The 13,438-nt window shown below is 46.7% G+C and overlaps 1 protein-coding gene across 5 annotated transcripts in view; it reads right to left on the bottom strand.

Annotated features, from left to right (window-relative positions):
* Nucleotides 1–13,438, bottom strand: part of WBP1L (WW domain binding protein 1 like) — a 60,728-nt gene that overhangs the window by 30,264 nt on the left and 17,026 nt on the right. Inside the window, exon 1 of one of the 5 annotated variants that reach the window (XM_077748377.1) lies at nt 11,638–11,738. The exons of 3 other annotated variants lie outside the window; for them this stretch is intronic. In XM_077748377.1, the coding sequence (XP_077604503.1) occupies nt 11,638–11,682 (45 nt within the window). In that variant the 5' untranslated portion in view covers nt 11,683–11,738. Of the gene's footprint in view, nt 1–7,426; nt 7,599–11,637; nt 11,739–13,438 lie in introns of those variants that run through there. One more of the 5 variants, XM_077748378.1, reaches the window with a different exon arrangement.

Here is a 13,438-nt window from a genome sequence, read left to right as displayed (position 1 = left end):
CTCTCTCTGACCCTCCCCTGCTCCCGCTGTTTCTCCCTCTCTCTCCTAGAAATAAAAAAATAAATAAAAATATTAAAAAAAAAAAATGGTCTCTGTGGAAGCAGATACAAGATTTAAAACAACAACAACAATCTTTAGGAGCCAGAGGCTATGTCTCCAAAGGACTCTGAATAACTTTAAAGAACTTACTAAACTCTAAGACCTTACACTTAAAGATTAAATGAGACACCAGATGACTTAGAAAAGGGGGAATTTACTGCATTAGAAGAGGCAGATTACAATAAGCCCAAGCCATAGCAAGAGGTACCTGATTTCACATATGGTCTGTTATTGAAATAACTGTAGCCTAACTGTTGTTTAAACTGTATACAGTTGTATTTGGGCACTACTAAGATCCCATGCTTCTGAAAGTAATTAGATTATTTGAGTAAGAGATAAAATGCCAGCGCCAGAAGGACTCGATCTTAGCTACTCACCATAAAAAATTAACTCTATTCCTGTCTTTGAAAATAATAGTACCTGCTAACAAGGGGTAACCAAGATGTCAAGACTCTAAATCTCTGTGCAGGTAGTTAGTACAGACTGCTTGGAATGCAGTGGGGAGAAGTACACTTATTTCCCTGTATTAAGACATCTCAGTCCACTTTCTGTAAGGCCTGTGACTTCCGTGGCCGCTCGCTCCCTAAGCAGGAAGGATGCACTACGTGTCAGTAATGTCTGCCCTAGAGTTTCTCTGCCTTGGCAGTACTGACACTTCGAGACAATTCTTCGTGCACCATCCCCCACATTGTAGGATGTTTAACAGCATCCCTGGCCTCTACTCACTAGATGCTAGTGGCAACACCCTACCCCCGAGTTGTGACAACCAGCAACACCCAGATGTTGCCAAATGTCCCCCAGGTGGAGGTAGAAAATTGCCCCTGGTTTAGAACCACTGCTCCAGCCAAACTGCACTACACCATTTAGTGCAGAATCGTGTTCTATCTGGTCTTGTGGCCTGATTGCCTCATGCGCTCCCCAACCACCCTGTAAATTCCCCAGGAGCAAGAGTGATGTCAATCTCACAAGTGCACCTGCCTTAGCAAAGGATCAGACATGCAAAAATCTTCACAAAGTGCTGATCCTACTGACAGTCAAGGAACCCCAGGGGCTAGTCCTCCCCCGTGTTCCCTGTTCCTCTTAGCTACAACAATACAAGCAGTGGCATGAAGGCATTCTCCAAGGGTAAGACCAAGGCTGTGGTGACATGATTCTGCCCGACTGCTGAGAGACCTACCCATTGGCTTTCTGGCTATGACAGGCTTACAGTAACCCAGCACAATCTGAGCTTGGCCCACAAATCCAGAACCTCACCCGGAGACAGGGAAGTGATAACACTTTCTATTTTTGTTGGCAGCCAGCCCTGGCCTGTCCCGGCCTATCCCAGGCCTCCCCACCACACTCCAGAACCACACCCGGAGGAGTGGGAGGTCACAGGTATTCACACCACTGCCTGGTACACAATCAGGAATTTCCAAACCCTTGATGAAAACCACATGATCAGACGGGCAGTATCTGAAACAAAGAATGAGACCATGTGTCACAGTTCAGTGGAAGACCTTGAGAACATGTATGTTAACCAAGAGAACCAAACCATAAAAATGTTCTGGCCTCCCTGATCCAAGGGAACCAATGCCTCGTGTGCAACATAGTCCCAGCAAACCCTAAGCCACTTTTAGGCAAAGAAGTCACTGTGTCATACTCCAGTCATTCTCAATGCATGGCTCCCCCTCTCCTGAAAAGCATACACCTTTCCCCTACTGCCCTTCCTCTATCAGTTAAAAGGACAAGATAGGTCAAACAAGTCACCTCCCAGGATTAAATCACCATTTCCAGCAACCAGCATCCGATGCCCCTTATGAGGTCCAGGATTCAAGTCCAGTTGAGTCCCTGCCCAGAGAAGCAATGGCTACAAAGGAGCACAGAAATGGCTAAAGCAAGTCAACCTGAAGAGCTGTTTCAACTCACTGCCACTATAAATTAGCAGCAAACAGAGTCAAGAAGGGCCAGGGAAGGAGAGTTAAGAAACCTGGTATCTGGCTGCTTGGGAATTGGGGCAGGAAAAGGAATTTTCTAGCAGTTTTTAAAGTAGTCCCAAATTATTGTTCTCCTGAACCAAAATTTACCTCTTCAAGGAAAAGGGGTGGGAGGGGGTGGATCCAACTCATGGGATATCACTGGAGGAAGTGAATGTTTTCTTTGGCTCCATCCCGGACAAAAGTTTCAAAATCAGCAGATACAGTCTTCTTTTCTACTAAGTTACTGTCCAGTCCACCGGTTTCTCTTTGCTTTGATAATAGGAGTGTGATGAAAAACAAGCCACGCTGCTCTACAAAAGCAACTTCTGTCAACAGAGCTGGTTGGGGGGTTAAAAATCCATCTGAAAGGGCCGAGATGAGACTCACCCTTTCTTACCTTTAGGCAGCAATGGGGAACTAAGGGCTTTATGGAGCTGTCACAAGATTTTTACACATCAGTGTCAATAAGGATTTTGGCTTCAACCTCTGGTAGTACAAACAACAAGTGTCACCTTGGTGTCTCCTGAATTATATACAGACAGTTCTTTTCCAAGCAGGATCTTGCTTAATTTGTCCTGAACCTGGTAGAGAGAGGCTAAAGCACACACAGGAGGGTGACGGTGACCAGGACTCAATATTCAGTCCTCTGCAGGGCACAGGGCATACAGGGAGAAGGTCCGGCAGATGCTGGTGCGGGTACCATACAGAGCAATACACAGACAAGGACAGCACTGTTCTCTCAGACCTGGCCGCTGGAGCCACCATGGCCACGCATTAGCTGTGTGATACTAAATAGATAAAACCTGTTGAGTTTCGGTTTCCTCACAACAGAAAAGAGCTAAGACCTCCCACCTCACGGAGGCTGTCATGATGAAGTAACAAAGGTGTGACGTAAGGTTGGCTAATATTCAGCAGTTTGGGGGTTAAATGAGAAGTTGGCCAATTCCCTCCTCCCTCTCCCGAGTCCTGGCTCCCAGCCTACAGCTTTAGGCTGGTGTACACCATGGCATTTTCAGTGCTGTCCTAGTGAGACCCTAAGATCTCTTATTATGCCCACGGAGTAACTGGGCTTCGACATTCAGGTTGCCCTGTTACATTCAGCATCAGACCAATCGAGGGCCTCTGGTACCAGCTCCCCGTTTCCAGAATACAAACAGCCCCTTGGGCCAGGAGCCTCTTGGCCATGACATGTTCTGACATCTGACAAGAGCACTCCAGTGTGGTTGCAGACTACTCATTTCCAGTATCAGGGATCAACTCACTTTGGTGAGGACAATTTGGAGGACAGTGGGCCCCTCCCACAAAGAAAGCAACATTCTGTGGTACAAGATACAAATTATTGTCTTACAACCACTGAGACTACTTACTGGACTGGGCTGCCTGCAGAAAGTCACCCCCACACCTGTGAACCTGTGGCACCCCATCCCTCTCTAACAGCACTCACCATCACCCACTGAATGTTCCAATTAACTGTGCACCCACTTCCCCTACCTGACTGTAGGCCTCTTGAGGGCAGGGATAGAGCATGTGTCTCTCCGTATCTACAACATGCTTTGAATGGAATACATGCACAATCCTTTTCAAATAGAGGATGTCGGTCATAAGAATCCTCCCACATTATGAAATCAATGCCTTCTGAATAAAACATGAACTAGAATTCATTCAAATCAGCAGACTAAGAATGTTCTGTTACAATCTTATTCTCTGAAAATCAGGAATCCTATCTGTTAGGTTTACATGATGGATTCTCTTAACCAGAAAACTCATTTGCTGATCTCACCAGTTAATAAAGGGATAACATGCTCAATTGTGTGGTACATCGTCAAAACCCAGAAAGTTCAACAGGTAACTCTCTTCTGAACCTGAGCTCCTCTAAGCACAAAAAGACTGCTCTTTAGTCAACACTACCTTCCAGTAAGCTGTCTTAACTGTCCCTTGCATAGAAGAACCAATACAGCCTACAGCTTACCTGCCCTTTACAGACACTGAATTCGTGCCACACTCATTATTAGACTGAAGGGCCCTAATGCTTTCCTCCTTGTCTGTGTCACAAAGGACGCCAACAGTTGGTGAGCCAAAGTCCTTGTCTTGCCTCAGGCATACTTAATACTAAGACTCATAAGATGACAGTTTCTCTTCTCATCTGCAGGAGAAAACAAAAATGACACTCCTAACCTGATCTGTCTGGAATGTTCTTTCCTCAGATCACATGTCTGGTAGACTCCTACTCATCCTTCAAGACTCAGATCAGATATCACCTTCTCAGGAAAGCGTTTCATGCACAGCCCTCTCCCCCAGCCATTTGAATAAGATGCTTTCCCACCCCTCTGCTATGCTAGGTCCTGGGCACCTGGGCATTCCTGTTATAGTCTGAGCACATTATAGGATTCTTTCCATACTACTAAACCTACAGCGGCGGGGGTGGGGTTGGGGGGAGGAGGTGAGGTCCCTCTCAAATTGCCAGAAACTAGCAGGGTCAAAACCACCTGGGGAACTTCACAGGAATGCATATTTCTGGATGCTGGCCCCAGACCTACAAAATCTAATTATAATAAGCGCCACTTCCAGGCAATTTTTATGCATTTTGAGAACCACTGCATTAGACTGTGAGCTCCTAGGAAGTAAGGGTTATGCTTTATTTATCTTTGCATCCTTTGTGTCAGGTCCGCATTCATTAAATGTTCAAATCTACTTGCAGCGGCATTACTCAGTAAATGCTACATGCAGGAAAGGATTCCATAGAGAAAGATGCAAACGGGCACGAGCAATGTCTTATCTGGTACCTGGGCCTCCTAGAAACAACCTTCAGAAAACATGCCTCAACTAAAACAACGTAATAATCCTCCTCTACTCACACAGGCATTGGGCGAAGCAGTCTAGGCAGTGGGAAAAATTCTAGGCTTTGGAATCAGAAGATCAGACTTTAAGAAAAAAAAACAAAACTTCAATTACCATTTCCCTAGCTAGCTGAGCAACTCTGGGCAAATGGCTTACCTTCTGTAAGCCCCAGTGTGCACTTCTGTACAAACAGAATCACACTACCACAGAAGACAGCATTGTTACATGGATTGAGGGGGGAAAAAAAATGTATGAAAGTACATATATATTATATATAATGAAGACCAACAGCACATGCATTCTTGCATCATTTAAAAAAGGTTTTTTATGTTTATTTTATTTTTGAGGGGCGGGGGGAGAGACAGAGAGCGAGGGAGACACAGAATCCAGAGAAGGTTCCCGGCTGTCAGCACAAAGCCTGACACGGGGCTCGAACCCACAAACCGTGAGCTCATGACCTGAGCCAAAGTTGGATGCCTAACCGACTGAGCCACCCAGGTACCCCCTGTGTCATTTCTTAAGAACAGAATTATCACCAAGTAATCTTTAGAAAGCTAGCTTTTCCACAGCTCCAATAAAGAATGTAATTACACTGACAGACACAGAAATGCTAGAAATATACAAAACTATGTAATCAAAAACAGTCAAAGTTTTTACAGGGAAGTTTGAATCACAGAAGGGCAGAAAGGGTCTTTAAGAGGTCTTGTAGTTCAGCCTTCCTACCAGAGATCTGTTCAGAAACAAGAGCTGAAGATTCACCTGCTGTTGATCCTCTGAGATGCTCCCCAGGACCACCACCCCAGCCCTTCACTTGACCTACCACTGCACCCTCTCACGCAGCTGAGTGCAGGTGATGGGACACGGGCCCGCCTCTTCTGGTCTCCTCAATATCCAAGGTTAACAGCAGATGCGTATAGTAAGCGACGGCCTCCCACCCCTCGGTCTGCGCATGCTGGCGGGCCTGCCCACTACACCCTCCATCTCTGGTCCTCCGGCTTCTAGTTTCCTGTACTCCTGCGCTCCTGCTCTCACATTCCTCAGGATGCGTACGTAAAAATAATGGTTACATTCTTCCTGAATGCCTACTCTCTGCCGGCCCAGGTGCTCATGTTTTAAATATATCCTTTTGTGAAACTCTCTCAATAATTCTTCCAGTAGGTTTTATCATTACAATTTCAAAGACGAGGTTCAGAGCAGCTAAGTGGCTTGCTTAAGACCCTGGGAGACCAGGATACGGACACAGGCCCTTCTGGCTCCCCAGTCCTGCTCCTTCTACCCTATCATGAAGCTTCCCCCTTCTGCCCCTGACATCTGACATGTATGCATGGGATGCTTCATCCATCCTATTTCCAATGCTGCTCAAAATCCTCACCATGGTCCATAGGTTAAAAGGACAGCCTTTCTTGGGGGGGGCAGAGCGGGTGGTCAAATGCCCCGTCTCCATCAGCTGCACCAAAGGGACACTGAACAGAGAAGTGATAATATGTGCAGAGTGAGCTTTTCGGAGACACTTACTTTTTAAAGAATTTTGGACAACCCAAGGGAGATTTGCTCACCCAGCACATTTCTGACAGTGAGACTAACCCAGCAGTCCCTAGCAGCGACTCACTAAGGCTTCTAGTTTGATCTCATCTGTGGCTTTTCCTCACCCAGGAACAGGCAGTAGAGGGTGTGTGTCTGTCCCCACCCCCTCTTACAGCCGCCAATGGTTACAGTTACACATTCCGATACAGACATGCCTCTCAGACCAAAGGTGGGGGGGGGGGGTGGCCAACCCTCAGAAGCCCTGGAACAAATAGTTGGCAACAGCTGTGTTCTCAGCAGACAGCAGTTGGTCGCTTGCTACTGTTTTCTCATTCCACACTAGGTTACGGGCTATAATTTAGTGCCCCTACTTCAAACAGCAGTTCGCAAAGCAATCAAGACTCAGCCACAGGGGTCTGTTGACTTTGAAAAGTCTGTCAAGAGGGCCAAAACGTGGCCAATGCCACCCCCAGCCCTCGGAAATATCCAGGATGTCCCTCAGCCACACAGCCCTGACCGCATGCCTATAAGGAGAAAGCCTCTGGGAGCCCTTCCCTTTAGAAGATTCCCCTGCCCTCACTCCGAATCCCTTTAGAACGAGAAAACTGTGAAGAAATCTCTGCTAATGAGCCAAATCAAAATGGAGAAGGAATAAAAGCAGTTTGGATCAAGAATCCACTCTGCCTCACCTCCTCCCCAGCCTCTCCCCTCAGCTGTTTCCTCTATAAGGCTTTGGAAACAGCTTTCCGGTATATAACGGAAAATCAGAATGGATGGCCCCAGAGAGACCTCAGGGATGTAGGGGGTTAAGAATACAGTGGCTTGGGAAGTAAGGAGCAACTAGCACACAAGAAGGGAGGACTGGAAATTTCTGCAGGGGAGCTGGCCTGCTCTAGCTGCGAGACATTTTCTCAACGGTTCCCTCCGCCCAAAGCAGCAGTCCGACAAACCAGCTCCCACCCTTCTTCCCTGCCCAAACCCGATCCACGGATAACCAGTTCAGTTACCTGTCTAAGACCCAAAAGGAAAGGCATCCTGCAAGAGCATCGTCCACACTAACGTTTGGAACAAAGGGCTTTTAAAAGTTAAGGTCTTGGACTGTGCATTTCCCCTGGTGGGCCTGCGTGCTCCGCGGTCCCAGTGAACCGGCCTTCCTTAGCAAAGAAGAGAAAGTAAACAGAGTCCTGGGACCAGGCAGGCGCTCTCCCTCCTGCTGTCCTCGCTACTCCCCCTGCCTGGCTCCGACCCACCCCCACCTTCTCGTGACATATCTCAGACGCAGCAAAACCCAAGCTGTCTGCCAAGGGGGAAATGACATCAGTTCAGGCACAGCAGAAAAAACTCCAGACAGCTGCTGTGGAATACTGAGAAGGATGTGCTGCAAACCCACGATGGCCAACCCTGGACCCACCTAGCGCTGGAGCCTGGGGCCAGAGGAGGGCTGCTCCCATCAGCTCCTCTCGGCTAAGGTGCATATAAGTCCGTCTCAAGCTGAAAAGAGCTACATTTCTCTGAATAAGAACTGGACTCCTGAGCTATTGTTTCTTCTCCTTGGGAAAGAAAATCAAGCCCAGTAATTGTCAGTTTCACAGAAAGGTTTCTGCCACCGCTCCTGCCAGAGTCAGGGCTCAATAAATAACAATGCATTAAGTCTGGCTGTCCCGACTCTCTCTAGAGATTGAGGCAAGTGACAGGGAAGGCTTGGCGAGGCACCTTTCCCCCTGGCTAAGGTAGCACATGCTACCTCAGACGCTGACCTCTTGAGCCCTCACTTCTACAGGAGAGTTTATGTTTCATAAACAAACTGCGCGTGTACAGGTGCCAACTTCTTTCCTCACTTGTCTTACAAATGGTACAGCAAGTCCCATGGCAGCCTCCAAGTTGCCAGTAAAGCAGATCATCTATATTTAAACCAACTCTTGCTTCTGAAAAGTTCACCACCCTAGGTTTGTCATGCTTTCTTCTCTAAGCTCAGTTTATGGGGAAAATGGCTAACAGCAAGCTCTACGCAAGGAGCAAAGGCCCTGGGGTTGGGGTCCTGATCTGACTCCTCCTAGTCGGTGGTGTAGGCCAGCTCTCATCTGGCCACCCTCCCCTGAACAGCAGGTCACCGCCGCTCTCTCTGGCCCCGGATCCTCTAGCAAAGACAACACGTACAAAGAACAAAAGGTGCATGTTTGGATGTGGACTTGCAGAAATGACTCCTTTTGGGGGACCTTATAAATCCAAAGTTACTTTCTAACAACTTCTTAGGCTGCAAATTAATTATATTTCCCATCACTCAAACCATGTGTATCTCATCTTTCTTTTTCTTTTCTGCAACAGTCTTCCTCCAGGGCTGTTCACCACAGGCCCCCACGGGAGTGGCACTGCGCTGGGCACGACCCAGGTACGTCAGAAATGACTCTTTCTTTGCAAATTAGCAGCTCACCCCCACCTAGGACAATAAATTAGCAGTACACAACACTTACAGCACGACATGTTGCCAAAAGTACTTTTCAATCGTTAGTGAGTCCAGCCAGACACACGATGTGCCTGCTGCAGGTCTCCCACTGATGGTCAAGGTCACAACAACTTTCCTGACAAGGAAATGAATGAGCCAAGCAAGCTGAGCCATTTCCTCGAGACTCAGGAAAAAAGACTGAATCGTAACCTCATTGCTCCAGACAAGAGAAGAGGGGTCATGTGTGGAGAGAAGTGGCTTCTACTGCTGCAGGGGTTTCGCGACTAGGGAGCCATTCTTCAGCAAATACGTATTATCAAGAGACACGGCCACAGAGACTATGACATATGCCCTGCTACCACCCTCACAAATCAGCAGACAGAACAAGAGACAGGCAGGCCTGGGTATCAAGGCAGAGCTTTCAACACCCTCCTTTCATTTCTTCAGTTCCCTGGCAACCACCGACCACCACAAAACGCATGCAGCATTATGATCTTTGTTAGCCAAACTGGAGGAGAGGGCAGCCGCAGCCCCTCGTGGGTAACGCTGGTCCGCACTTACCTAATAAGACAGTGTGGGACCTCAATTCTCTGGAAAGAGTACCATGGCATAAATGTACTTATTCATTCATTCCACACCTAGTGAACACCCACAGCTTTGCCAGGCACTGTTCTAGGTGCTGGGGATACCGCCGGGAGTGAAATACTTAAGGGCCCTTGCCCTGATGGGCTATGGAAACATTCCACATTTCTAAATAATATTCATCAGCAGTGATCTGTGATGAATTGCAGCAAAATTACTAGAAATCCAAAAATAATTTTGTAAAAGTTCAATCTAAATTATCAAAATTGCATCATAAGCTTCCCGATTTTCCCCTAATGAATCACCATCCTTTTATGGATGTAACTCAAAACAGTGTTTCTCATCAGGACCTGTCTACTTTTATCTTCTTATAAGATTAAAAACACCCTGTGTACAAGGCAGTATTAAACTCAACTCATTACACCTAGCACAGGATCACATACTCCAACCAACTGATTGCTGATCATGGCTTCTTTCTCACTAATCTCCTTCTCCCTGCCTCCTGCCCTTTGCTGACTAACCCTCATTGAGCACTGAGATTTGGGGGAGCTGAGAAGCAAAGAGACTGAACTGCCAAATGTGGGCCTCCCCAGGAAGGCAAGTTCACTTTCTGCCAAGTTACCACAACTCAGTGACAAAGTCGTCAGCTTTGGGATTTCAGAGACCAGATGATTTTCATCAGTTTCTACTAGTCTGGAAAAAGAAGGGTTCTTTTATGTAAGTGACCCAGACTCATACATTACAGACTAAAGGTAAATCAAATCCTTCTATAATTTTAGTCATCTGCCTAAGAATGTAGAATCCAATTCAATGCTGAATTCATCAAAAAAAAAAAAAAAAAGTCACACTAACCAGAATTAAGCAGGATTATGTTGTCAAAATGTTGCAATTTAACAACTGTTGATGGCTCCAAGCAATGTCTGAGCCACCACCATCCTTCTACTGACCAATATAGTCTCCTCAACTTAGAAAACCCCCAAAGTGGGGCGCCTGGGTGGCTCAGTTGGTAAAGTGTCATGATCTCATGGTTTGTGAGTTCAAGCCCCACGTCAGGCTCTGGAGCCTGCTTCAGATTCTGTTTCTCCCTCACTCTCTGCCCCTCCCCCATTCGCTCTCGCGCGCGCTCTCTTTCTCTCTCTCTCAAAAATAAAACACTTTTAAAAAATTAAAAAAGAAAAGAAAACCCCCAAAGATAGTAAAGCTGAAACCCGTTGGATTCTGATTAGTTTATTATTTAAGAAGACATACTACAACAGTGGATATATTCATGGCTAATAGAATTCATCCTTCCACTGCAGTTGATTAAGCAATCTTTTGGCAATGTTTTTCTAGGCAGCATATACATTTATAATATTTAAATTTTGGGATGGAGGTGGAGAGAGTTATTTTTTCAGTACTGACAATGAGCCAGGCTCTACTAAGAACTCCATTTAGCCCACATCTCACTTAACAACCACAACAAACTCATGATGTAGGTATTACTGCTGTTCAGTTGCAGAAGCTGCGACATATGGACACCTTGCCCCAGGTCACACAGCTGGCCAAGGAAGAGCAAGGATTTGAATTAAGTCTCTGGCTCCAAAGGCTCTTTCCTTGACAGTAATAAAGGAGTCATGATATTTGACCAAAAGTTACCAATAGGGCAAACACCAGAACTGAGGGTCAGCTGAACATTGGGCAGACATGCACATCCCTGGTCAGTGCCCCAGAACCTTGTTTCATTTTATTTTATTTTATTTTAAATTGTTTAAAATGTTTATTTGTTTTTTGAGAGAGAAAGAGTGAGAGAGAGAAAGCAAGAGAGTGTGAGCAGGGAAGAGGCAGAGACAGAAGGAGTCACAGAATCCAAAGCAGGTTCCAGGCTCTGAGCTGTCAGCACACAGCCTGATGCAGGGCTCAAACTCACAAACCGCGAGATCATGACCTGAGCCAAAGTTGGTTGCCAAAGTCAAGCCACCCAAAAGCCCCCACCCGCCGAGACCCTTGCTTTAGAAGACTGCCACACCAGCTTGGGCAGTGGTGTTCTGGAGCACGGACAATGGGCCCTTAGGCCCCAGGACACCCATTCTGGCCAACTTTGGAGCCAGAGTTCTAGGAGGTGAATAACTGGGAAAGCCCTAAAGTTCTCATCCATTCCCAGCAAACAAGTGGGCCCCATGCAAGAAGCAAGCTGGGACAGAAGACCATCCATACCTTGGATCTCAGGTAACCTAGGGAACTGTTCCCATACCGTGTCATGGCCAGAGGAGGCTGAAGGAGACGAGGGCTGAGAGCGCGAGGTTTCTAATTTCACAATCAAGGAATGTGAAGAACGGGTTTTGTCAGAACAAGACAGCAACTGCCAGGTTTCTAGGATAGGAGATAATCTCCAGACCTAAGGCCGTTTTTACTTCCAGGAGCTTTGGGGCAGAGGCTGCTAGGCAGACAAAGAAGATCTAAGATGAGAGATCATTCTTATCTTTCTCAGGTTGGGCACAGGCACGTTTAAATGCCTTCCAGTTTGGACTCAAAACCAACTACCACCACAACAAAACCAACAAAACAAAACAAAACGAAGCACAAAACCAACAAAAACAACAAAACCCCCAGAAGCACATACAAACTCCAAGCTCAAACCAATGTGAGTGCCACAAGAAAAGTCCAACCAAGGCATGTCATGGATGTGAGGCTGGGCATCAGTAAAAGGATCCTGAAGCAATTATTTTGGGGAATGCCATGGGAAGCATTCCAAACCCAAGACAAAGATTTGCAGAACTCTGCCAAGCAGAAACGCTAAGGACTGCTTAGCTGCCAGACACCACAAACGTTGGCTTATCTGTGTCCCGGGGCTGGACAAAGGCAGACGTGTAGCAGGCCTGCTGAGACAAGAAAACACACCTTTCCTGGTTTCTGAGTAGGACAAGGAATTCTACAAGTCACAGGGCTCGTAGGGGTGCCTTGTAGGGTGTCTTTAGATGTAGGGGTAGCTGGCTGGTTCAGTCGGGAGAGCATGCGACTCTTGATCTCTAGGTCTTGAAGTTGAGCCCCACACTGGGCATAGAGATTACTTAAAAAAAAAAAATTAAAAACAAAACAAAACCTATGGCTGCTTTCTCACTACTGAGTCTTCCAAGGAGGATGGCTGGGCAAACAGCTCTTCACTACAGTATGTAATCACTTGCTAAACATCACACAATATATTTCAGAGAGGGAGTGCTCTAATATACGTTGCTATCTCGTTCCTTACAGGTGAAAACCAGGAGCTTCCATGAAGTTACATAACTCATTCAAGGACACATAGCTAGTAGGCAACGGAGCCAGCACTTCAACCAGGCCTGTGTTACTCTAAGATGGCTTGAACATGCATGGTGACAGTATTTGGATATTGTAACAACCATCACTCGCATCTCATTTGTGACCCAGAAAGTCACAGTCACATCCAGCCACCCTGGATGTAGCACAGGGGATGAGAAGCATGCACTCTTGGCTGAACTAGTCTGGCCCTGGAGGATTTATTTATTTAACTGCCCAGTTAGGGAGAAAAGACAGCAGGTACCGAAACAAACACAGGCACTCTATAATAAATGTAGGGCTGGAACAATGATAGTAAGTGCACGAAGAGCTCGAAGAAGGGAGGCTGGTCAGGGATAGAGTGGCCAAAGAGAGCTGCATCAAGAGTCGGCTACTGGGGCGCCTGGGTGGCGCAGTTGGTTGAACGTCCTCCCTATTCTGGCTCCAGTCATGATCTCATGATCTCGCAGTTCATGAGTTCAAGCCCCACCTCGGACTCGCTGCTGTTAGCACAGAGCCCGCTTCATATCCTCTGTCTCCCTCTCTCCCCGCCCCTTCCCAGCTCATGCTCTTTTTATCTCAAAAATAAACATTTAAAAAAGAGAGAGAGAGAGAATCAGTTACTAAAATAACATGTACGGTAGTGGTAGGAAGAGGAGCACAGTAGGGAGACCAAGTATAGCCCGGAGCATGGAAACAAGGACACACAGGGCATCTGAGGAAG

Source organism: Crocuta crocuta, unplaced genomic scaffold, assembly GCF_008692635.1.
Source record: "Crocuta crocuta isolate KB4526 unplaced genomic scaffold, BGI_CrCroc_1.0 scaffold619, whole genome shotgun sequence".
NCBI lineage: Eukaryota > Metazoa > Chordata > Mammalia > Carnivora > Hyaenidae > Crocuta > Crocuta crocuta.
This window is presented reverse-complemented; position numbering and strand designations above follow the sequence as displayed.